The sequence below is a fragment of the Pempheris klunzingeri genome, chromosome 10, assembly GCF_042242105.1.
Source record: "Pempheris klunzingeri isolate RE-2024b chromosome 10, fPemKlu1.hap1, whole genome shotgun sequence".
Classification (NCBI taxonomy): domain Eukaryota; kingdom Metazoa; phylum Chordata; class Actinopteri; order Acropomatiformes; family Pempheridae; genus Pempheris; species Pempheris klunzingeri.
In genome coordinates, this window is record NC_092021.1 from 23,421,003 (window position 1) to 23,448,222 (window position 27,220).

General features: G+C 41.5%; 1 protein-coding gene across 1 annotated transcript in view; it reads left to right on the forward strand.

The window, feature by feature from the left end:
* znf385b (zinc finger protein 385B) overlaps window positions 1-19,073 on the forward strand; it is a 29,743-nt gene extending 10,670 nt beyond the window's left edge. The window contains exons 4-10 of the mRNA XM_070838456.1: window positions 13,237-13,373; window positions 13,551-13,661; window positions 16,236-16,407; window positions 16,561-16,956; window positions 17,587-17,774; window positions 18,480-18,575; window positions 18,804-19,073. Coding sequence (XP_070694557.1) covers window positions 13,237-13,373; window positions 13,551-13,661; window positions 16,236-16,407; window positions 16,561-16,956; window positions 17,587-17,774; window positions 18,480-18,575; window positions 18,804-19,073 — 1,370 coding nt within the window. The remainder of the gene's footprint in view (window positions 1-13,236; window positions 13,374-13,550; window positions 13,662-16,235; window positions 16,408-16,560; window positions 16,957-17,586; window positions 17,775-18,479; window positions 18,576-18,803) is intronic.
* The last annotated feature ends 8,147 nt before the right edge of the window (window positions 19,074-27,220 follow it).

The following is a 27,220-nucleotide window of genomic DNA, read 5'->3' on the forward strand; positions in this document are numbered from 1 at the left end:
GTGGATAAGGAATGTTTAAGATGCAGATGAAGGTAGTGAGACGGGTCCTCCTCCCAGTAGGATCACTGGTGTATTAATACCCTGCGTTCTCCAAGGCTTCATCTCCAGCTGCACTGATTTCAGCTGCAGCGTTTTCTGCAGGGGGGTCGTGCCGTCGTATTGTGAGGATGTACAGGAGCAAAGTTGGACCCGTAAAGGCTCCACTTGTGCCTGATCTCACCTGGTTAGTGACGCGCGTGGGGAGAAAAAGTCAGTGGCTACTTATGGAGCTGACAGATCATTTCTTTAGATCGACATTTTGGGGAAATAAACGGAGATGGAATCAGGAACTGGTTTGTGAACACTGTGAAAATGACAACGCACGTTCAATCAGTGTGCCAGCGTTAAAGATGATTTTAAAAAACAAGACGAAGACACACAAACACACACTTGATCAAATCACACCGAGCTCAGTTTATTTTAATGTGTTTTATATTAACAGCTGGTTTTGTGTGTGTGTGTGTGTGTGTGTGTGTTTCTCTCACACACTCACACACTTTGCTCTGTGTAACAAGAGATGGTGTGAAGCAACAACAACTGCTCTCTGATCTCATCACACACACACACACTCACACACACACACACACACACACACACAAAAAGAAGTGACTGCAGCAAGGTAATTTAATCTTTAATCCTCCAATATAATCTGTAAGTATGCTGTGTGTGTGTGTGTGTGTGTGGTTTTCTCTCTCTCTCCTCTCAGTGTGTATGTCTCTCTCTCTCTTTTCTCTCGTCCCCAGGGATAGAGTTTCTTCTCAGTGGAGGATATGGCAGCAGGGGATTAAGAACACACACACACACACACACACACACACACACACACACACAGAAACACAAACCTGACGCTCAGGGTTTTGAGGGTTCAGATAGCGATGACACATGCCACTCTTGCTCCAGTCACCTGATACACTCCCTTACTCTCTCTCTTTCACACACACACACACACACACACACACACACAGTGGTGGGTGTGTTTGGCTCTTGCTCTTTGGTTCGTAAAGAGACGGGAGCAGAGTAACACGGGCAGACCGAGAGCAGCAGCGTACAGTAGACGACAGAGTAGATTCCAGTAGAATCGAATGGATGCAGACAGAAGGAGGAGAAAAAGTTAAAAAAACAAAAAAAAACAAAACCAAACAAACACCAAACTAAAGTAAATCTGGATCGAGATAAAGAAAAAAAGACGTCTGGTTCAGGTAGGAGCCTTTGATTTGAATGAGTATCATCATCTTCGTCCTCGCCATCCTCCTCTTCCTCATCGCTTCCTGCCGTCCGTGTGAGGAATGTCGCCGCTGCTGTCGGTTTCACTTTAACTCCATCCGCTCGAATCACTTTACAGTCTGATTAACAGCACCAGATGTTTCCCTTTTCCCCGCCGAGGCCGCTGATGATATAATGAAGCCGTAATAACCGTCTGGTGATGATATTCTGACGTTTATGCCCCAGAAGCTCCTTCTCCACTTCGCCGGTTCACCTTCATCCCCCAAATTCTGACTTTAGTTCAGGTAATCTGATATGAAGAGAGTCTGTGCTCTGGAGAATTAGGTTTAAAGAATATCGGATTTGCTGTTTCAGCCTTTTTCTTGCTGCTTCTCAAATGTTTGCTCCTTTTAAAGAAAAAATCAGCTTTATTACATTTAGAAAATTCTTTGACAAATACTGAGTGTGATTGATCTGATGAGTACGTATTGATGGTGATAACTTACTACAGACTTTATTTGGATTTTTTTCCTCTTTTCCAACTTTGTCTTTGTTGCTACGTGTGACTGTATTCAGCTGATTGTCTTCATCAGTTGTTTTGTGTGTATTTTTGTAGTTCCTCGATAATATTTAGTAAATATTCAGGCAGCGGACCCAGAGAAATACAGCAGTTTAATTTTCAGTAATTTATCTTTTGTATTTATCAGTGAATATTATCGGGAGGCCTACAAATGTATTTGTTTTATTAAAATCGGGCTGTTATACATTTAATCTGTTAATAACTTAATGATTATATTTGGTATCATAACCTGGTTATATGTATTTAATATATATGAAATGTTATTATGATTCTGCAAAGATTTTAATTATTTGATATATTTGAAACAACTGAGACACACACACACACACACACACACACACACAGTTTTTTATTTCCTTTATTCTATCAGATTTATTACATGACACATTATCTTAGTTACATTTGTGCCAATTAATCAATTAAAATAAATAAATAGATAATTTCCTGTAGATGATTTTAGTTTAAATAGTGATACTTGAGTTTATTAAGGCCTGGAGACGTGCTCTGGTCCTGCGGCTGTGGTCACACACGTGGGAGGGACTTACTCAGTGACACACACACACCTGTGACACACACACACACACACACACACACACCTGTGACACACACACACACACACCTGTGAGACACACACCTGAGTCAGTCTGATATCTCTGTACCTGATAAAGAACCAATTTGCAAAAGCTTTTTACAGTGTTGCGCAGCAGAAATCACTGTACAACATTTGGGCTGGACAACAAAGATGTGTGTGTGTGTGTGTGTGTGTGTGTACATTTGTTTATTTATCCTCTTCACTCATTGATTAGTTAAGATTCATCTGTATTGGCACGTTTCTGCTCATATTATATGATATTGTAGTGTATTTCTATCTTGAAATGGTTGTTTTCCACCAAGAGTAAATACTTTCTCTAAAAGGATGACGTTGTTTCGTATAGTTGGTATCTATGGTGATCTATAGGCCACATGACTGATCAATAGACTACGTCAGACACAACCCTGATGAGGGCGAGAAAACCAAAAGCACTGAGCATAATAATAGGGCGTTGGCGTGCTGGAGAAGAGCCGGTGACGGGTATTAATTCTGATGGATTTGAAGCTTGAGTGTCAGAAACCGTTAAAATCAAACGCGTCAAACCGGCGGTGTTCAGTCTGGTTCAGTCACGATACCAGACTAACACCACGCGATTCTCACGGCCAAAAGACTTCATGATAACAATATTATCACAATATCTGTAGAAATTTGAATTAATAACACTAATAATAATACTACTTCTACAGAAATGTTTGATAATAATGACAGTGACATCAGCTGCTTTGTGTCTTTTTCTGCAAATTAATTTCACGTTTAAAATGTTAGTGTAGAGAAGAGGAGAGCGTCTGTAACCATAACCATAACTGTAAAAGGCAACCGGAAGAATAAAAGATCCAAGATGGCGGCTCCTGAACATCCGCCGCCAACAGAAACAAAATCCCTCGATCAGGATCAGTGGACAGAGAGGACGACTAACCTCTCTGATATACTGACGCTGACCAGGTCCTTACACACCGTTTACCTCTTTTCCTCTTTTAGGAGACAAAACCAGGATGGAATGAAATGGAAATGACTTAAGATTATTTAAAGGGTTTTATCATGTGTCTGTTTTCAAAGTGATAAGATAAAATGTTCCTTTATTAGTCCCACAACAGGGACATTTACAGTATAATATACAATATCACTATCATATACAATATCATCAGCACCAGTATGTTACAACAGCCTGATCTGTTTCCTGCCTTGTGGTGATTTAATTGTACCTAAATGTGGACTCGGTTCAGACAAACGCTGCTGTGTTTGCTTGCTTGCTTTGGCTTGATTAGGTTTGTGTCGAAGTTGTCAGTCAACAAAAAGCAAACCGACCACAGTAGATATGAGATTTTAGCGTGAATTCAAATCAAAACTACTATTTATTAGATACATTTTCTGATCATTGAAGCAAACCGTGTAAGCACTTCATGTAACTCAGCACAGTAACGTGAAAAGGATTGTTGGCATAGAATAATAATTATGATGTAAACATTAATTTAATTTCAGGGGTTTCACGGTTCACGGCTTTGTTTAATGCTTTATTCTGATTGTGTCTTATCTCCACTGCTAGTGGTAAAATCATTTTTAAGTCAGTACTTGGTGTCAAATTATTGATTTCTTTAGTACGAAGCTGTGTAATAAGTGGGATAATGCACAGTGAGTCATTAATGCAAAACGAACCCCTTCAGGATGATTCGAGTCCTGCATCACTGTTACACCTGTCTGGGTTCATTTTGCCATAATGACCGGCTCGCTGAACATGATCCTTTATTTAACAACTAGTACTACTTCACTGATTGACACTTTTCAAAGGAAACACACGATGAGCTTTTAAATTATGATGCATTTATTCCCTGAAGAAAATCTCTTCATGTTTATTATTGAATCCTGTCATTTTATTTTCTCCTGAAAAGATGCACCAGTGCAGTCAATGCAGTTGTTTTCAAGTATTTTCTGAAATCAGGTTTAAAATTTCTAATTTCAAGTGCAGTGACTTGTCTTATAGGTCGAGATACAGTAAGTTTTTAAAGTTTGGTTTAATGTTTTTAACTAAACTATTACATTGATTCTATGAGATTTATTCAGATATATGCTGGACTTAAGTACATTTCCTAAATCCTTTTTTCTGACCCCACCCCGCTCCCACCTACGGCAAAATTCACTCCCACTAGATGTCTTAATCTAGCCTGTGTTTATCAGAATTCCTTTAATAATCCCCAGGGGGAAATTGCTTTTTGTTACACGCAGCTCCAAAAGAATAAGAATAAGAATAAGAATAAACTTCAAACACAAAGTAAAATATAAATATATAAAAGTATGAATAAAAAAAAAAAATGTATTAAAAATTATTATTACAAATTATTACACAGAGGTAAATTACTGCACCAGGTGAGTCCAGAGTCTTATAATAATAATAATAATAATAATAATAATAATAATACCACTACTAATAATACTAATAATAAAAATATAAGAATAATTGAGTTTCTGCATCGGAGGCACCACCAGTTGCTCTTTGCTCTCGGCGGCTCAGGTCCTGGTTGGTCCCCGCCGGCCGACTCAGGCTCTAATAGATACGGCTGCATATCCGACTCAGCCAGAACACAGTGAAATGTGTCCTCGTCCATAATATCCTCTGCACTCATATTGGAGAATGCCATTTCCGTAGCAGGTTTCACGCAGAGTCACGCAGAGAACAAGTTTGGTTTGGGAGCTAAAGCTCGGCCCTCTGGCTACGAAACCCAAGAGGAAATCACCTTCCTGATCACCTGCTACGTCAAACTCCAGGTGACCCAGAAGAACAACAGCTTTTTCAGCACTAGCACTCAGCTTTCTCTGTCAGTATAGTAGTCTACGCTGTTTAACAGCAGGGAGCCATGTTGATGAAACGACTGCTGCAGGATGTCAAAGTATCTCTGTCATTCAGAAATACACTGGTGTGACTGAGACACTTTGATATCTGCTTCCACATGTAGAGAGTGTGAAAGAGTTATAGAGTTTCACAGAGCCTCTCCGTGTCTTACACACACACACACACACACACAAAAAGAGCGCGGTGCAGTTGAAACTTGAGTTGTTATTGGCCAACTGGTTGCTATGTGCTCGTTTTATTTTAATTTCTCCACCTCATCATGTTCATTTTATCTTTTTTCCTGAGTCAAACCAACATGCGCTGATTCTGAGAGCCGTCATTTTGTAGCTCTGTTATAATTCACTCTAAGAGTTGATGCTGTTCCATGTGGAGCATGTTTTCGTTTGTCTTTGGCCTCGATGCGGCAGAAGGGCTGGATGTAATTGTTAGAATTAGTTAGTTAATAGGAGTTTTTGTGGAAAAACTCATGACCAACACACGTGTATTATTCCACGCAGAGTATTTTTAAATGTCTGGAGAGGATCTTTTTCAACCTGTTGGAAACACTACAGGTGTTCTGTGTGCCAGTTCCTGCAAATAACTGAAAAGTTCTTTGCACCATTTGGATTTATATACCAGAGGGAGGGGCATGTGTGTGTGTGTGTGTGTGTGTGTGTGTGTGTGGAGTGGAGTGGGGGTGGTGGAGGTGATTAAATATCAGCCCCACCACACCCATTGGCTGTGGGGGTGGTTTGTAACAGATGACACCGAATTTTGCTGGTCAGATCAGTTACAGGAGGCTCAGTCTGCAGCTGACGGGACAAGCGAGACCTCTTTGAGATTCATACATCTTCATCATGTGAGCTTCAAAGCTGAACCAACTCTATGTGTGTGTGTGTGTGTGTATGAGGTGTGAATGCGGCAGATGATCCTGACTGCAGCCACAGTCATAAATCTTACACCTGCAGATGAAGCTGACCATCAGGAAACCGGAGGCGACGAATTAGAAAGGGTCTGGAATCAATTTATAGTCCATTTAATCTCAGCAGCTGCTGATGTCAGCAAATACCAGACCAGGAGAGATCAAAGAGACTTTGATCATTTTGAATTTTTGGAACTGTGAAATGTCCTGGTTTCATAATGATCTAAGGGGCCGAGTCAGACCAGCATTTAAAACTGTGAAATTCTGCAGCAAAATCTATTAATGTCGATGTTATGATAAGTTGATTTGCTCGCGGGTGCGAAGTAAAACCACAAGACTTCTTAGCATCAACTTTGTTTGATGTTGATGAAGTTCAACTTTATTGAACTTTGACATGTGAATGAACACTGTTGAGCTGCAGCGAGCCGTTTTGATAATATAGTAGCTTATTAGCTGTGTTGCACCAGGGTGCACCCACACAGGTGAGTTCATTTACTTCTTAGGACTGTGTAGACTAGCTTCCACCTTCAGAGGTCTTCGTCAGCCAGGATAAGTGCAGGTGTGCAGGACTTTTAGCTTCTTCTGTCAGAGTATGAGCTGCTCCACAGAAGAGGAGGGAGTTATGGCCACTTTGAGACAAGAGTTGAAGAACAAACTGGGTGAACTTACATCCTGTTCTCATTCCCAGGGAGTCAAATACCGACGCTTTGTCACCCCCTTTGGCATCTGATACCGACGCACAAGACACCCTTCTGCGTCAGCGTAAGACACTCAGGGCAACTGCCTCAGGCCGTCCTTCCATTCCAAATGGTTCTCATTCCCACTTTGTCAAACACTGACATCCCTGACTGCCTAATATTACTGCAGGCACACTGGGCTTTAGTCAGCATGGTAACAATAAAAACCATGTTGTTAGCTTTCTGAAACTGCTGCAGTTTGGTTAAGTTTAGGTACTAAAACTACTCATATGGTTTAGAAAGAGATGATGTTTGAGTTAAAATAAGAACATTTCTTAAGTAACTTATAAGTAACGCTTTCAGACTAACCTGGGACATGAACCCCAGTCTCTTGGTTTATTGTCCGGGATGCAAGCCATCCAACCACCTCTCCATTTCCATATGTGGACTCTTGTTGCCGTAACACACAACATTGCCCTATAACGTCTCATGCAGACACTACTGATGGGTGCCTTGTGTGTCTGTATCAGACACCAAAGGGGGTGACGGAGTGGTGGTGTTTGATGGTAACGGACTGGAGCTTATTGTCCTGTCCTGGTGGATTTGAGAGCTTGTTTCCCCGTTCAGTAACTCTTTATTGAATATTAAGCAGTCACAGTAGCTCACCGGCTACAGTAGATTACCAAACAGGCTTGCTAGTAATAAGCTTTGCAATGTGACCAAGCCAGAAACGATTTGCATCTATGAGCCAGAATCAGACTAAACTAGTCAGTTACAATTCCAGTGTCAGGTTAGACTCAGTTCTAGTTTAAGACCAGTGTAAACCAGTCACTTCAGGTTCCTTTCTCACACTAAACTGGAGAGTGGTGGTTCCATCATCACTGGCCTTTGCTCCATTAGATGTCACACAAGAGACAAATACTTCAGGGGTTTGTGTAGCTTTAGTTTTATTGATAACCACAGGTGCAGACGACCATTTTAACAGAGAGCATAAGCATCTTAATCCTTTAGAGAACAGCTCATGTACTTTGACTGATCGTTGCAGTTTTCAACACAAAAAAAATGTGTGTATTTACCTACAATTGCACTGCATCGTCCCCTCTGCAAATTTCCAGGTCGTTAACAGAAAGAAAGACCAAGATGCACCTGGGAGGTGTAACGATAATATTACTCAATGGCGCAAACTTGTGACCAAAGTCAGTTTATCAGTTTATTTAGTATTCAATTTACAATCTGCATCACATTTCTATCAAATGTTGCAACAAAGAACATTAGCATTAACATCAACAATGTGAGAGCTGTAGAAAAGTATATCTGGATAGATTTAAAACCTGGTTAAACTTATTTTGCTCCTCAGAGTTGCAGGCTGCAGATGGAAAACGATTATTTGGATAAACTTGTGAGGAAACTTGACTGTCAGTGTTAATTTGTTTACAGGTGGCGCCACCGTTCACAAATCTTCTGACCAACTGGCCAATCAACAACAGCCTGAAGCCAGTCTGGCTCGTTACTTCGCTGTTGGCTGGTTTTCATACTGGTTTACAGACTCTTTCCATGTGCAAGCAGTAGCAGATGTGTATTAGTATTTATAGCAGCTTCTTAGATCATCAACTTACTGTAAGACATAAGTGTGTGTGTGTGTGTGTGTGTGTGTGTGTGTGTGTGTGTGTGTGTGTGTGTGTGTGTGTGTGTGTGTGTGTGTTGTAACCAGATCTCAGAGGACAGAGGGACAGAATTAAGACTCTGTCATCGCTCCATTCATCACACGCACACATACTTAAAGATAACTCCGGTACATACTGATCATACAGGAAAACTTGTACGACTGCAGACATTGACTTCCATTAGTTTCCATTTGTACATTCCCAATGTGAAAATCACTAAATTAAGTTCAGTTAAAAATATCGGCTTGCAGGTTACAAATCACGGTGTTGATCTCGGTGTTGATGGACACTGAAACCAGGTCAGACGGGGCAACATGGGGCTTGTAAACACTAAAGCAGCATCCTGTGGGCACACTGACCTGCATGTTTTAGATGTTTCCTTGCACCTGACCTAACACACCTGATTCAAATGAATGCATTGGGCCTCCAGGACCAGGATTTGGACACACTGCGCTAAAGGGGTCCTGCAGAAGGCTCCAATAGTCATTCAGGATGTTTTTAGGGGTCCTAGAGGTGGTTCAAGGCGTCCATGAGCAGATTCCAAGGGTCCTTAAGGAAGTTTAAATAGTCCTCGAGATGTTTACATATGAAGTTACTTTTCTGTCTGATGCAATCAAACAAAAGGTTTGAGAGAAAAACTTTCCACACTGCAATTAAAAGAAAATTTTAACGCAAAACTAACGACACTGTAATCAAAAAAATTGTTCCATTGCAAGTAAAACTAGTTTGTGATTAAATATGTATTAATGCAAATCCAAAAGTTTTGTTTGCGAAGCCAAAGTTTTGATTGGTGTTGAGCTGAACGTCGTTGGTGGGACCCTCGCTGAACGATGTAAAACACGTCTCCAGTGGTCGATCTGAGTGACGGTTTGGCAACATCCACTGCTGGTAAATGAGGGGGGGGGCACTTTGAAGTCCACGGAGAAGACAGAGCACGGCAGATGCTGCCAAACTGTCACTCAGATCTCATTCAGTTCAACAGCAAGCAAAAATTTTGAATTCAAAACTTTTGGATTTGCATTAATACATATTTAATCAAAAATGTGTCTTAGTTGCACTTTTTGATTGCAGCGTCAAATAGTTTTGCTCTCAAGTCTATTTTTTCTGGTTGCATAATAAAAACACAAAAGTAACCTCATAGTTTCAGTGGTGCTTGACGAGATTTATAGATTTATAGATTTATAATCCCTTATAAACCAGCGGTACTCATGGTTGGGGAAAAAGTGAAAAAATATTCAATGAAGTGGTTTCAGTGGTTTAGTTGTTTTTTGTGTTGTTTTTTAAATGTGTTTCAGTGAGGTAGTTTCAATGGTGTTTGAAGATGTTAAGGAGCTGAAATGTTTGACGGATAGCCCATCATCTTTAGAAACCCACTCCGCTGCATCTTGCTGATGTCAAAATTTGGGGGCTTTGGATATTTTTGAAGGAGATCTTAGTGAAGCACATCATTTTAGTAGTTAGTTGACAGTACTTTAATGTTCTGTACTGTTTTCTAGTAATGTATTTTATTATAGGATACAAACTGTTGATCAACCTGTTAAAACTACTAAACTACTAGAAAACCTACTCATAGAAACTGTGACATATCATAGGTTGATGTCTGTTTCACAGTGGGTGTAAATAACTTTTTGTTTTTTTCGTGATGACAGGCTGCAGCAGTTCAGATTTAGTTTACTCGCATTACATCTTCATTGTGACTGTATTATTGAAGCTTTTATTTTGGCAGGACAATCGAGCTGACACATTAGACCACCTTTTAAAAATAGAAACTAATCTGTATTTACTATCATAAATAATCTCCCAGCTAATAACAGATGATCTGACTGTGATCTGACCTGTTGTGTGTCCGCCTACATGTGTTTGATGACAGCACTGTGTTGTGTCACGCTGTTCTGAACTTCATAATGAGCGGCAGCCATAAATACAGACACTGACTCACAGCTCTGCTATATGAGGATAAACTCAGAGAGCATCATCGTGGCACACGGCTAATCCACAGCTATCTTAATGTCAGTCTGAAAACGCACACATAGTTGGCCTCACCTGGCCTTGGCCTTGGTTGGTCTGGTTACATGTGCATGAAAACTGTAAAAAAACAAACCACTCTGTCCAGTTTATTCAGCTTTTATTAGAAACCCTCATCTGCAAGGGTTGGAACTGGATTCATGACATGTTACAGTGGCTTATAGTGTATTTAGAATGGGCTACCATGGGTTATAAGCCATTCACTGCATTGGGTTAAGATGGGTTACAAGGGATTTGTTCTGGGTTAAGATGGGTTATAAGGCAGTTTGAGTGGGTTAAAATGGGTTATGAGGGATTTGTTTCAGGTTAAGATGGATTATAAGGCTTTTAAAGTGGTCTTTGATGGGTTATAAGGGATTTGTTTTGGGTTAAGATGGGATATAATGCAGTTTGAGTGGGCTATGATGGGCTATAAGGGAGTTGGTTTGGGTTTAGATTGGTTACAAGGCATTTTGAGAGGTCTATGATATTTTATAAGGGATTTGTTTTGGGTTAAAATGGGGTATAAGACATTTTGAGTGGTCTATGATGGGTTATTGGCATTCTGATTGGGTTAAGATGGGTTATAGTGAAATTAAACAGGGTCCTAAAGTCATAAGGCATTAAGTATGTGTTTAGAAAGTGTTCTAATAGCTTATAAGATATTGCAAAATAGGTTATATTGTATTTACAAATGGAATAATTAAGTATGGTGTATTGGATTGGGTTTGATGCATTTAGATTAGTTTATAGGTGATTTACAATGGCTTAGAATTAGTTATAAGATATGTAGAATGGATTATAGTTCATTTATAATGGATTGCTGTGGGTTATAGTGCATTTAGAATGGTTACAGTGGGCTCTGGTGCAGTTAAAATGGGCTACGATGGGTTTTAGTGCAATAGGTTGGAATAAATTATAAGGCACATGGCGCAGTCTGAGTACATGTTAACTCTAAAACCTCTCGGTCCAATTTATTGAGATCAACGTGTAGAAATCCTCATCAGCAATGGGTAAATATTGATTTATGATGGATTGTAGTATATTTACAATCAGTTAAACTTGGCTACAATGCATTAAGTTTGGTTTAAGTTGGTTATCGTGTATTTAGAATTGGTTAGACTGGCTTTCAGTGTGTTTGAAATGGGAAACAATGGGTTCAACAGAATTAAGCTGGACTGTTGGACAAAACCAACAAGACCAAAAACTCTCCTCCTCCTCTTCTTCCTCTTCTTCCTCCCTCGCTGTCTCGGCTGATTCAGTCAGCCTCAGTGTTTCCACCTCCACTCTGTTGTTATGAAAGAATTCTCTGCAGGACTTCAACAAGCTGTGACTATAAACGTACAAAGATAGAAAGAAAAAATGCACCTTTTCTTCATCAGATCTACTGTTTGCATTTGTGTGTATCTAATATTTCCTCATATGTAACTGGGAACAAACCAGTTCAGACGAATGACACAAAAATAATGTGTTGATGTGTTGCGTAGTTCAGGTTATGATAATTCTGTCATTTTTAAATGACACTCAAGACAATTTTCTTCATTGTTTCACAGTTTATCATCTATTATTTCATTGTTTATGATGTGGTGCTAGAGTAAATGTATTAGCGACTCTCTGTCTCTTTAAATGGAGAAGGAGCAGAGTTGAGATGTACAGACCAACTCTCTCTGGCCCTGTGGCAACTGGACACATGGACTCATTATGTGAGCCGCTCATTCACCGTCTCCCTCTGGTTTTCTCTCTGTATTATTACCTCTCTCTGCCTCCAGCGGCTGCAGCTCCATATGTTCCTCGTGCCGTTACTGTACAGCAGATCAGCTGCTCACTTTTCCTCAGTTCAAATGGCATAAATATCAAAATAAGATGGATTTCCACCATTTGTCCATCTGTGGCCTCGCCGAGTGTCCGTATCACTCAGCAGTGTCTTTCTTGAAGTTCACGTCAACAAACCAGCTCAAGATGCGTTTAGTGATCTACATATATTAGCACAAATTGTTACTGGTTCAACAGTTTAGCCAAAAACCTTAATAAATCTGTTTTTCTAACATCAAATGTAGTCCCATCTGTCCTCTCAGCGCCTCGCATGTCGCTCCATAATTCACATAGCGTTCCTGCTCAGTCCTTAGAGGAATAGTCAAAGTGTTATTTTCATGTCATCTGGCAGTATTTTGTGTCTTCAAAGGTTATTTTCATGATCTCACAGTTGTCTCCTGTTTACCTGGGATGATGCTTTTCCTTCCCTGGGCGATAGCAACATTTAAATGCCACAGACTGAGCGGAGATAATGTGCGTTTCATCGACGAGGAAGACTGGAGTGAAGTGGTGAAGTCTGTAGAAATGTTATATTTAAACATTGGTTTGGCTCCGGGCAAACATTTTATCATTTCAGACAGAAAGTGCACAGATTTATTTTTTTGGTTTTGTCTATATTCCTGCTTCTGTTTATTCTTTGTTGTGTATACTACCTCTGTTTACACCAATACAAATGATTTTTTCAATATTCTCCAGTCAGATAAACACAAAACAAACAGAGGATGTGGGGCTTCTGAAGTTAGCGTGGAAAAGGTCGATGCTTATGCTCTCTGTCAGAACATCTAAGGAATTAGGTTGTTTTTGTATCAGTGTGTTGAGCCGTTTTTTTAAAGGACGTCACCTTCTTTGGTCTTTCTTCCATTCAAATAAGAAATCATTGGAAATCAATCATTCAAACTCTCTGTCTCTGTGATTTCAGGAAGTGGGTGTGGTGCAGTAGGCGGGGCGTTGCCGGGGCTGATAGGCGCCACTTGTCCCTCTGTGATGATGAAACCGTTCCTGACGTTTCCTGTCGAGACGACGTCGCCAGTCGGCCTGTTCCCAAACTTCAACACGGTATGACTGTGTGTGTGTGTGTGTGTGTGTGTGAGGGGCAGTAACAGCGACAGGGTGTTGTGGCTGCCAGCAGCGCAGACTGACATGTGTGATCCCTCAGTTGGCGTCAGTCTGCCATCACTGTTCAGCCAATCCTGAGCAGGCTGGAGACCTCTGACCTTTGTGTGTCTCCTGCAGATGGACCCGGTGCAGAAGGCCGTTATCAACCACACCTTTGGCGTTACCTTGGTACCCAAGAAGAAACAGGTCATCTCATGTAATGTGTGCCAGCTGAGGTTCAACTCTGACGTAAGCATCTGTGTGTAGACTGTATATAAGAAGTGAATGTAGCCATTGTGACGTTTTGAAGCCTTGATTTTGGCTTTACGGGCGTCGCCATCTTGGTTTTTTAGAACCAGATGTGACGTCAGACCGGCTCTGATTGGTTGGTCACAAGGTAGTCCCGCCCTAAAGCATACCCTGCTTTATCATCTATCTTCCTCTAAACGGAACTATTTTTTCTTGCAGAGATTAAACTGACTGAACTATTATTTGAGGGAAATATTTTGTCATGATGCCAAATGCAGCTGCGACTTTGTGACACTCTGTGGGGCTTGTTTGTTTTCGTGCACTGGATTACTCTGTCAGGTGTTCCCACAAAGCTCCATCATGTGTAACATAAACCCCGTCTATATTAAAACGGCGCTGTGTAAATCGCACTGATTAACATGACTGCTGAGAGGTAGTGAGCTGCCTCGTTAGTGACATGCCAATCAAACATGACTAATGTATGAGCTGGTAAAATGATTCACGAGTGAACAAAGCAGGAATCACAGCCGAGGAGAGCCTGGCGAGGAGACAAAGAGAGGAGTAACAGAGGGCAGCATTAACTCAGTCTAATAAACCGAGTAGAAGCTGAGTCACGGAGCTACCAGACAGTCACATGAGGACACTGTCAACCTAGAGGTTTGTTACAGTGAACTGACACACTGTCACTCTGGGCTTGTTACATCGTGCGGTGACACCTAACACGGACAATTTTTACAGTGCAGAGAGATTGTCTGTTTATCTGGACCGTTCATGTTCAAACACACAATCTCCTGTTGTTAAATTAAGGCCTTTTGACTGTGTGTACGCCATCTCTACCTGCTGTTAGCGAGCCTGTATCTGGATTTGTAGGAAAAACACGTGCTTGCACATTGCAAAGTACTGTCCAGACCACATCTGGTCGGCAGAGGATGGATTGTAATGACTTTGGTGTTCGTATGACTTTTCATCGAGCATTATCCTGTTTAATTTGATGGCTGTTGACTCGTCTTGTTTAGACAGCAGCGATTGCAGCAGCAGAGGAGAGCACGAGTGGATGTCATTGATGTTGACTACTTTGACGTGTAATAACTGCTGAGCTTGCGAAACAAAATGGCTGCTGTCGTTCTCTTCATGTGATAAAAATCAGTTTAAAGAAGTTTGTTCAAGTTTTTGAGTCCTTAATGAGGAACTCTACCAGTTTGTTTCATTACAGGAGATGATGTGTGTGCCTGATATTGTGTCTGTATGTTGAAGATGCACTTTTGATGTCTTGCAGCATGACTTTCTGTTGTTGTGTCTCTGCATCTAACTGATTTTATGCACTTAATTGAATTGTCAGTGGTGATTTGGATGCTTGTCACTCAGATGGTTAAACACACTCGGCATCATCGAGCTTTTGTTGTAGAAATATGGGTTTGGTTTCCATTTTTTAAGCATGTTGACCAGATTCAAAAAGGATTGAAATGTTGTTTTCAGGGAGGGGAGTACTATCTGCATATTAATTCTACCTTTAGGAACCATTGAGGGTGTGACGTCAAGAGTACATGACAGAATACATATGAAAATAATTAGCACGAACACAACAAACAACACAACACAGTTAAAACATTTGCATTCAAGAGTGCAATAAATTGTAACCATGGTTTTAAATTGTGTTAAGTTTTAATGTCCAGCAGCAGAAATTTTTTTAAGCTTTTCCAAAATCTGTGTTTGCATGTGGGACTTTAAGCATTAGACAGTCACTTAAACAGGTGGAGTAATGGTTATAGGACTAGTTTAATATGGAGGTAATACATGAAGTTGCTTTTAAGGGCTTTATAAATAAACAGAAAGTAGTGCCTGTTACTGTTAGCGACAGCCACCCACCCTTTTCATACAATATGCAATGATGAGTAGAGTAGCTGTCACTGGTAATAAATCTTAGAGCGGAGTGATGAACTGAATCGGTGATTTAAAGGTGGAGGCAGAGGCTATAGATGATATCACCATGATGCAAAACAGACAAGAAGACGGCCTCAATTATTCGTTTCCTACTGAGCACAGAAAAGTTTGCTCTGTTTCTGTGCAAATACCAATTTTTTGTTGTAGCTCACTGATAAGTGTGTCAATGTGAATTTTTAATGTAATTTTTAATCCAGCCAGATTACAAGATGTTTATAGGCTGAAACCCTCTCAATACTGTGTCCATTCAGAGTGATAACATGAAAATTATTGTCCACAATATCTCTGGTTCTAGAGAACAGCATGTGTTTAGTTTTGTTTACATTCAGGACTAATTTCAAATTAAAGGCTAGTTGTAAAATTGCAGAGTCAGCAAAGCAATACAGAATTGTATCATCCGCATAAAGGTGGACATTACAATTTGTAGTGAGGGATGTAATGTTATCAATATAAATTGTAAATAATACAGGACCCAGTATTGAACCTTGTGGAGCATGTGAACAAAAAGTTGCATACAGTGTTGAGTCAATTTGAGTCAAATGATGTCACTTGAGTCAGCGTCAGTTGGAACTGAAGTTTGGGAAGTTTGGATTTTCCCAGCTCATACATTTGCTCTTCATGTCTCTCGCTCAGTCTCAGGCAGAAGCTCATTACAGGGGCAGTCGTCACGCCAAGAAGCTCAAGTCTCAGGAGAACAAAGTCAAGACCAAGCTGTCAATCACTGGAGAGACCAATGGGAGCAGCATAAGTCCTGCAGGCCCCGCCCCTCCTGTCACCGCCAGCAGCTGTACCAATCAGCTCACAGGTTGATTTTATCTACTAATAACATTCATCTGAACACTGTTGATGTTACTGATGGTGGTTTCATTTGAGAGTTTTGGTTTTTATAGTATCATTTTTAATTTCTTCCTCCTTTTTTTCTTTTCTCCTCCTCTTCTTCCTCTTACCCATCCTCCAGAACTCTTACCTAGCCTCACCGACTCCTCCTCTCCACTCAAACCCTTCCTCCTCCCCTCCTCCTCCCCCCCTCTCTCCTCCTCCTCCCCCTCCTCTAGCAGAGCAGGCAGTGAGCCTCCTCCCTCCAGTCCTCCCTCTTCACTCCCCGCCCTGGGCCTCTGCCTCTCTTCCTCCTCCTCTTCCTCCTCTTCCAAAGCCTCCCCGCCTCCCCTTCCTCCAGCTCCTGTCACCTCCTCGCCGTCACCTGCTCCTCCTCTTCCTCCGCCTTCCCAGGACTCCACCCAGGATGCTCCTGTCTCGGCGGAGTCGGAGGAGGAGAAGGCGAAGAAGTTGCTGTACTGCTCTCTTTGTAAAGTCGCCGTCAACTCTCTGTCGCAGCTGGAGGCTCACAACGCAGGTGAGGAGGAATGAGATGATGCATGAAAAACATCATTTCTAAACCTTCGCGTATTTCATTTTAACCAGTGGAGGTATGTGGTGATGTTTTTCCCTTTACATGACACCACCTGCCTCCTGTGGGGAGCTGTGATACCGAGAGGAAAAACATTTATCTCCAAACTGCAAAAGAAATTCGCATTTGTGGCACTAATCCTCCACTCGGGTGCCATTAAACAGTGTTTTGCCCTTTCCTGTTTAAACATATCAATGCCCCTGTGCATAAAGCCAGGTGTGGAAGAACTTGACTGGTCCGCAGAGCCCTGACCCAAACTTCTTAAATGCATCAACAGGGAGAGCTTTTCTACTTGTGTTACCGCAGGATGATGGTCACGACTATTTGTCAGGTTTCAGGTCTCTGCAGGTTGATTTTCATAGTATTAAACTGAAACTAGTGGCTCCCTGGAAGGAAAGAAATCAATATCAAAGCTGATGATTTTAAAAATGAGCAGGAAGAATTAAAAGTATACTGGGAATGTGAGTTAAAAAAAATCGTTGTGGCTTTATAGCTGCAACACCCGCACTGACAGATGTATTAAACATTATGTCTCTTGGTTCATAGAAGTTGGGTTCTGTGTGTCTCTGTTTGCAGGTTCAAAGCACAAGACGATGCTGGAGGCTCGGAGCGGCGCCGGGCCAATCAAGGCCTACCCTCGACCTGGAGCCAAGCTGAAGAGCGGCGGCGGCGGCTCCCAGCTGAAGGGCTCCGGCCTGCAGAACAAAACCTTCCACTGCCAGATCTGCGATGTCCATGTCAACTCTGAGATCCAGCTCAAACAGGTAGAAACGCAGCCAGCACATACAGAGTAATAACATTAGTTCACATTACTGCACACAGACCCAAATCTGTGACTCGTGGTTGAAGCAGCTTGCTGTGTCTAAACTCTCAAGTTACTGCTGAGAGCAGTTTTAATTTGTGTTTTAATTTTTACTGCATCTGTGAAATTTTCCAATCCAATTGTTTCATTGTCTTGTTCACAGATAATTTCACCTAAATATTTTATTTTATTCAAGAAAACCGACTTCTGTCTTCCATCTATCTATAGCTTTGTTGACATAAATCATAATTAAGTTGTATACCTTACTTGGGCATATTTTTTTTTAGAAATTTAAAGAATAAAGCCAGATAATCAGAAATTAAGAAACACATAGCAAATGATAGAATTAATGATTGAATTTAGCTGTTAGGACTCAGCTGGAGTTTATGGTGACGACGGTGAGAACCACAGAAGAACAAAGATCTGCTCAAATCACAAAGAGCTGCTTCCTCCTCCTGCTTTTATACTCAAATTGTGCTGTGTGTGTGTGTGTTAATATTCAAAAAGTGAATATTAAATCTCCTGTCTCAGCAGGAGGTTTCTCTCAACTTTCTCCTGCTTTTCATTCGTTTCCAAAACAGCCAGACGGGTGCCGAGCTCCTCTGTCCTCAGCTTTGCCGTCTGTCAGCGTGCTAATGTGTGTTTTTGCTCATTGTTGTCGTTGCAGCACATCTCCAGCAGGAGGCACAAGGACAGAGTGGCAGGAAAACCCAGCAAACCAAAATACAGCCCTTATAACAAACAGCAGCGCGGCTCGCTCACTGTAAGTGTCTCCCTCTCTAGTTCAAAGTCAAACTTGCTTCAATAAAACAGATAAATGTTGATTTAAATCAGTAATGAGGGGCTGCAGTAATAATTTCTTATTCATATTATTATTAGTAGTAGTATTTTCTGAATTAATACATTTATTTTATTCATTTATGTATTTGTATTTATTCGCCTCTGTTTTTATAATTTCTCCCCTCCTTGTTTTCTTTCCTCTCCTCTTCAGAAGGAGTTGGTGAAGCCCTCCCTCTCTCCCTCCTTCCTCTCCACTACCTTCGCTCCTCCGCCCTCCCCCCTCACCTCCTCCATCTCGCTCCCTCCCTCCTCTCTCGCTTCCTCCCCTCTCCTCACCCCCTCCTCCTCACCCCTCACCACTGCCATCTCCCTCCACCCTCGCCCTCCAGCCTCCTCGTCCCTCTTCACCGCCTCCTTCCTGCGTCCGGCTCCCGGACCAATCAGAACGAGCCAAGGGTCGATTCTCTTCACCCCGTACTGATGGCAGCGCCGGCTGTGGGGAGTCGAACCGGCGACCTTTGACCTCTGACCTCCAGTTTGTTGGAGCCACGGGGGGCAGAAGAGTCCAGGAGGCATCAGCACTACGGGGATTCAAACCTGCAACCTTTTCACCTGACAGAGGAGACATGAGAGGACAGGACCTCCTCCCCCTCCTCTTCCTCCTCCTCCTGTCTGGATCAGGCGTCTTCTTCTCGGGTCCGAAAATATAAAGCAACTGGTGATTTTAACCAAACCAGAAATGGACCTGAAGCCAAGCAGAGCTGAGGCTGTTCCCACACATCCTGGAAAACTTTTGGTCATTTTGATGATACAGATTCAACTTGAAGAAAAAATGAGTGAAACTTTCAACCTGGAAACAAAATATTTCTATTTTTCTTCCTCCAACCTTTTTATGAAAAAGAACCTTAAAGTACTTTGTCATTTATGACAAATGATTCTTCTTGGCAGCCTGAATCTCCTGAAAATAAAGCTGGAGTTTGATCCTGGTTAAAAGGCTCTCAGACCAACATGATAAAGACGACTTGGTACCAGTAATTTGCTGCATTTTGTCAGGTGAAAGATGAAAACCAGACACAAAGTTGGAAAAGAAAGTCTGGGCTCGGATCCCGGTTCAGGTCAGGTTGGCTCGGCTCCTCAGAGGTCGGAGGGGGCAGCTGGGATTTACTTCAGCCCCCTGTGACCCTTAAGGAAAAGCGGCATAGAGGATAGATGGATGTTTGGATTGAGGATCGGAACCAGGATCAGGATCAGAACCAGGATTTGTGAGGAACCAGAAGTGACAAGCAAAATCTACCCGAAGCTGCTCCTGGTTAAAATGCTCTCAGATTGATATGACAACGACTGATAGGTGCCAGTAATTTGCTGCATGTACCAGGTGAAAGATGCAGCTTATGATGAGACCAGACACAAAGTTCAAAGGGTCCTCAGAGGTCGGAGGGGGTCGGCCAGAGGCTCCTCTCCCTGCTGCTGGGGGAACTAACCAGCACTAACCTGATGTCAGCAGAAGTCCTCCGTCACGGACGAATGCTCCTGCAGATGTCTTCGTGTCGCGCCAGCACTGGAGCGCGATGCCACCGGTGTCCTCCAACGTGTTCAGCTCATTTCTAACATACAGCGTCTCAGGAAAACAAACGGCGAAGTGGAGAACGAGAAATTAAAAGTTAAAGTTGACTGTTTTTTTGTTTATTTTTTATTTCCTCTTATCATCAACCAGTCCCAAGGACAGACCATAAGGGCACATCAGGACGGTCTGTTGCTCGCTCTCGCCTCCTGCTGATTCTGTATGTTTGGAACCAGAGTTTGGACTGAACTCCTCGTCCGTATATCTGATGTCCACGCCTCACGCCTCTACCTGTTGGTGTCCCTTTTGCCTCCACTGCCGGTGTGTTGCAGACGCCCTCTGCACTCTGGACCGGGCTACTTCCTGGTTTTACAGTGAAAAAGGCCTTTTGTCCCGACTGTTGCCTGGTGTGAACACTGTCGGTGTCTCGGTTTTGTTTCAGTCAACCTTCCCGGTGTCACCAAATGTGAACTTCATGGAGCTAAAAGCGCCTGAGCAGAACTTTTACTGAAACTGAAACTTTTATCACAAAGAGTCAGAGGAACTTTTTAAGGCTTTAACTCATCGCTGGAACTTGTCACAACCTGCAACAGCAAAGGAACATTTTCCTTTCATCTGCTTATTCACTTTCCGTGAGCAAAATACAATATTGACGGTTCTCTGGTTGCTTTGTCCGTGCTCTAATAATTTATTTTACAGTGTATGTTGTAAATAATCCCCCCGAAGCTTTTTCACGACTTTCAAACAACCGCACAATTTGTCCACCCATCCAACTTTCGATCGAGAGACGGATCAGCTACCGGACAGAGTTGGACGAACCCTTAAGATTTGGTCCCATTACCTCACCTCTAGTGCCACCCTCAGGATAAACGTCACATTTTTAATCAAGTAGTTGTTTGACAGTTGTAAAATGGCTTCACAGAACCAGAAGAAACCATAGAAAACATCCCACAAAGTTAAAGAAGAGCTGCTGAAGCTCTTGTTCACTCAGTCACTCTGTTAATCTCCAGATTATAAGGCTCTACTCTGATTGGCTGTCAGCAGTGGTAAAGAGGGAGAGACACAGCTATTGATTAATTTAAAAAGCCTCTGAATAGATGAAGTAGTAGATTAAAGGGTTAGTTCACAGATTGAGTTTGTTACAGCCAGTATGAACAAGAGGAACCGTTACAGTGACAATAACCTGAAAGCAAGATATGAGCATATGAGTATTAAATCACAATGGAAGAAAGAATGGGGAAAAATACATTAGCTCATAAACTGACTTTTAAAAAATCTACAAATGTCTTTCTGTAAATACAAAAAAAACATGTTTATAAGCTGTAATTTAAATAATAAGATACAGTGCAAAGCACTTTTTGGAGCTTAAATTTATTTATTTGTCTCATGAGCTGCAAAACATTTACAGATGGATGCACAGAAGTTATTTATTTTTCAAGCAATAATCTGTGAAATAAATGTAGTTTGGTATTTTTTACTACTAAGTCTCCGTCTAAAGATCTTGGAGTTTAAAACTGCTCTCACTTTGGTCACAGATGGATTTCAGAAACGAAAGAAACGAATGTCACGCCTAATCCATGTCAATGAAAACACATCAAGGTGCAGACGTTACAGCGACAAGATCAGAGGCATCAATAATACAGGCAGACACACGCTCCTCAATTGGCCGATTTCACCATCACTGAATAATGAAAGTGTTATTTTCTATGGTTTCAAATGGTCAATATGTTCCCGTCCGTCTTCCTGCCTCCTCCTGAATAACTTGAAGCGTCTCAAGTCTTCCAATAACAAGCAGACAGGTTTAAGGAAATTATGTGTACGTGTTTATCTATGCAGTATTTGGTCTCACGGTGCAGTAACTCCGTCGAACTCATCAACATGCAACTGAAAAAAAAAAAAAAAAAGAGTCAAATCCATGTTGATGATGCTGATTAACCTCCAGTGAGGCTGTTGTGATGAACCTCCTCCTGTCTGATGATGTCATCGTGATGCAATAATGTACAGATCAGCTGCTGCTTTTCTATTTGCTTCGCTTCCTTATCAGCAATACTGAGGCCCGAGGGTCCTGATGCTAGTCCGAGTCCTGATGCTAGTCCGAGTCCTGATGCTAGTCCGAGTCCTGATACTGGGGCCGTGTTGCAATACTGGAATGAAACAAAGAGGGACGCAGTGTTTAAATTGTTTCTTGACATGATAAAAACTCCATCACTTTTATTCAAGCTGAGATTGTATGTGTGTGTGTGTGTGTGTGTGTGTGTGTGTGTGTGTGTGTGTGTATTCATGTTGTGGGGACATAAATCTGTTTACACAGTCACATTGTGGGGACTCGCCTTCCTTTGGGGGACAAAATGCAAACTCCTATAAAGATAAATCATTAGATTTTAGAGTGAGGCCTTGGTTTAAGGTTCAGGTTAAGTTAAGGTAAAGTTAGGTTAAGTTTAGGGTTTAGGTTTAGGCAAGCAGTGGTTATGGTTAGGGTTAGGGTAGGTCTCCAGGAAATGAATGTAAGTCAATGTTATGTCCTCCGAAGTGATGGAAACATGACTGTGTGTGTGTGTGTGTGTGTTCCCTCTGTGAACCTCTACCATGTGATTTATTCACCAAAATAAAAGCTAATTTTCCATTGACCCAGAGGACATGCAAAGACTCTGAACCAGAGAGAAGCTGTTTTTTTTTTTTAAACACACTGGATACATTCGACTAAACTACAACACATAAGAGCTCAGTTTGGTTATTTGGATTTTAAAAATAAATGCAGATTAAGACTTTTAAATCTCTGCACAAAGAAGAAGGAAAACAAGCGCACATTCATTCAGTTAAATTCTCCTTCGCCACTCAGACCTCTCAGAGATTACTTTGATTGACGACAGGTGAATCACTTAAATTGGATCATCGGTGTGTTGATGAAGCCAGAAACAGTTCAGAGGTGAAAACATATACTTTACTTTGATCTCAGCTCCGTACGACAGGGTTAAGTCTTCCTCAGACGTGTTAAAAAGCGTCACTTACTGCTTCGGAGAACCTCCGTCCACTTCTTTATGTACAGTATTTATTCTCTGATCTTGTTCTCGATGATGATGATGTTGATGATGATGATGCAAATATGCAAAAGCAAACTTGTCAGGTTGAGATTATGTAACATTTCTCTCCTCATTATTTTGTTTCTGTAACTTTGTTTTATTTGTTTTCATTAAAAAAAAACTACTGAAAGTCCTGCATCAGTCCTGCTTTCTTTTTAAATAAAGATATTAATAAATTAATATTTATTTATTTCATCACGTAGTATCATAGTATCTTTAAGTCTCTTGTGATGTTTGCAGCTCTCGTGTGACCTTAAAGGTTTTATACACAACATTCAAAATATTAATGTAGCATTAAACAACTATTTGTTATGTACAGATACACTTTGAGTACTGCTGTGTTTGTTTCTAAAGCAGGGAAGACGGCACGATGAAGCCACTGCGAAGCCTCAAGTTTGGTTTTAAGGCGCCATCTTTTGGAGCCAAAAGTGACGTTTGTCATTGGTCAGTAACGACGTACTGTAGCGTAACCTGCTTTATGGTCTGTTTTTTCTCTAAATGGGACCATAATTTACTAAATAAACATCCTGCTGTGTTGAAGAAGACTATAAACTAGCAACTGAGACCATAAACATTTGTTTTGGCCTGAGATGCTCTAGTGTGATATCTAGTGGTTCTGAATCTATAGAACCTTTAGACCTTTAATTAGTTTCACCAGACCCTAAAGATCTCAATCTGACATTAGTGACCTTCCCCAGACTTTAGTGAGTCTCGTTAAACCTAAATGACCCTGTTACCATTATTACTCTCACCTCATGTCCACTAGAGGGCGTCTAACCCACATCAGCGTGAATGCACATGTTGACTCATGAGTGACATTAAAAGGGAAACTGTTATTCTAAGGCTGGTTTGACCTGAAATCACAAGGACGGCATGGAGGGTTGAAACTACAACATCTGACATTTTTCCTCCTCAACGGGAAGAAGTTACTCCCTGACACATCTACAGCCAACACAGTAACTTCTTCCCCAAACCACAGCGACTCATTGAAAACATGTTGCACACACGGCCTTGGGTGGATAACACAGCGATGATGGGAAACTGCTCGCTCTCGTCCTCCTCCTTCTTCTAGTAATTCAGAATCTGCAGACTGTTTCTAACGAGAACTGACAAGGGATCATTTGTGCTTGCAACACAGGCCTGGACGGTCTTTTTTTGTTGTTGGCTTCGGTCTCAGGACATCAAACATCAAACTGAATCTCATTTATGCTGCTGCAACATCCAAGAAACTCAATGTGACTTTTTTTTTTTTACTATTTTGCTACTTTTGACCACCAACTGTGCTTGTGTGCAGCTTCAAGATTACATAAAGAAAAAGAGAGACACAAAAGAGAAACACCAAGTCATAGTTTGACCTGAGCAAACTATTACCACTGAGGTCACAGGACATAGTACAAGGAAGCTTTTAACTGGTTTGATCATTTACTTTGCGCTCCGCGTCTCCTGCTGTGTGCAAATAAATAATCAGGCCAGTTAAAAGGTGACAAGGCGTCTTTAGTTGAGTGTCGTCCAGACACGTATCACGTGATCCTGTAAACCAGACGAATACCTGATTTTCTGTTTGCATGTGAGACGTTGATTATAATGGATTATTAAGTTATTGATCTCCCTGGTTGTTGAGTTTTGTGGCTGATGCATCAGAATTGTCAGTATCTTGGAGGCCTCGATGGATAGTGAAAATGATATGTTTCTTATCTTGTGTGCACAAGATTGAGCAAGAGCTCTGAGCGTTGCAGCACACGTGGATGCAGAATTGGATCCTACAAGCCATTGGATTTGGTTTTATTAATAATTTAGACGACTTCTTGACCAAATGGGACCTTTTTCTTAACAGGAAAGGGAAATCTGATTAGTAATTTTATTAACTTCATTGCTTTTAGCCTTAATTGATAGTTTCCCTAGCAGGACTCTGCCCAGCATCCCGGCTCCGTCTATCAAAACCACGCTGGTGGCCAAAATCTGTCTCTGCTGCTGCTCACTTTTGTTTATTAAATATAAGGTCCCTCGCTAACAAGTCTTTTATCTGCCAGGATTTTATAATTTTTATTATCACCTCGTCTTGGTTAAACCCCTTTAACCCCTCAGTTTTCTTTTGAAAAACAAATCGCCCATTTTATATGTTTTATTTCACAGAACCCCCAGATTTACTTTTATTCACAACTTTTATCTGTCATTATGTTACAATATGACAGAATTCTTATTCTTGGTGATTTTAGCGTCCATGTTTGTTGTCTTTGTCTTTGTGGATGATGTGAACGTCCTTTAAATTCACTCTCCGATCCTCGTTTCTGTGGAGCTTTTACATCCTCAAAGACATTTTTTAATAACAGTGATCATGGCCTATTTTAGGCTGTATAGCTCCTGTAAGATTTTAAAAAAGTTGAAACCATCTTGTCTGCCACTAATAATGAGGGACTGAGAATATTAAAGAGACAGTGCAGGAAGAAAAGTCTCTCCCTTGCTTCTTTAAAAGACGTAATGTTCAACTACCAACGTTGTAACAGAGTGATAATGTACCTTTAGTAGAAAAGGGTCGGAGTACTTCCTCCATCTCTGGGGATCAAGAAACTATTTCATGCAGTTCAGTTTGTACAAGTTTTTCAATACAGAAAATGCATATATGCATATATTAATCAGAAGATCAGTGGTTTGATTCCTCGCTCCTCCTGTCAAAGTTGTGAATGTGTCGAAGTTCTTTGAGTTGTCGAAAAGAAGTGGCTGAACAACTACAGTCCATTTACCATGGAAAAACACAGATCTGTCCCTCTTGGATGGATTATATTTCACATGAAAATACTAAACAATCCCTTTCTCACTGCCCCCCTCAGGGGTGCTGGTGTGCTCAAGCTCAGTTCCTGCACCAGTGTCCTGGGAGTCTGAGGGTCCTGCTCAGTATCTTAGCTCCTGTGTTCTTCTGGACCCGGACCTCAGATGCTGAACCTTGACTCTGCTGCAGACTCTCTCCCAGTTTGTGGGTCACAGCCCCCAGTGCTCCCATCATCTCTGGCACCTCTGTTGCCTTCACTCCTCACATCTTTTCCAGCTCCTCTTTGGTATTTTTCCAGCTTCTTCTTCTGTTGTTTGTCAATCAGCACGATGTCAGGTTGGTTAACCATCACCAGCTTGTCAGTCTGGATCTGGAAGTCCCCCTGCATCTCAGCTCGGTCATTATCAACCACTTTGGGAGGTGTCTTCTATTCTGACGGTGGGACTTCCAGCCCAAACTTAGTGCAGATGTTCCTGTACACTCTTCCAGCCACTTGGTTATGACGTCCCATGTACGCGGTTCCTGCCTGCATCTTCCACCCTGCTGTCATAAGACTGTTTCAGGAGCATCTCTGCACAGCCTGAACCCAGGATCCTACATTCCTGCTCTGGTGCTGCCATGATTAGAGCTTCTCTGCTCTTTTTCCAGCCACTTGTAGGATTTCTCAGTCACCTCTTCTATCTGTTGGTGGTTCATGTCATGACGGTGCTCATCCCTCCAGGAAGGTTCATCCTCCTCTTCTGCATTATCAGCTTCCTGCTGCCTGAGGTTTTCACTCAGAAGCTCATCTTCGGGGTTCATCTTCCTGCTGATGTGTTTCTGGATCTTGGTTGTTTCGTCCTTGTATGCAAATGTATGCATATTAAATTATCCTACTGATCCTCTTTATATGTTTCATTCTAACCTCATCAGGACACTTTTCTCCATTTAGTCCTTATAATCACCATGTCTACCCTTTAAAAGGGACACAATGTTTCCTCCTGTCTGTCTATTTCTGATCATGAGGTGTTGTGACAAGTAGTTACAAGATGAGCACAGACTTCAGAGGAGGAGGAGGAGGAGGAGGAGGAGGAGTTCTTTGGTCTTGTCTTGGATAAAGGAGGTATGAAGCCTCAGAGAAATCCTGCAGAGAGAAGCTGACACGGCTCCAGCAGGAGGAAGTTCTTATTGTTGTGATCTTGTCTATGTGTTAGTAGTTTTTACACCTATTTTAATAATAG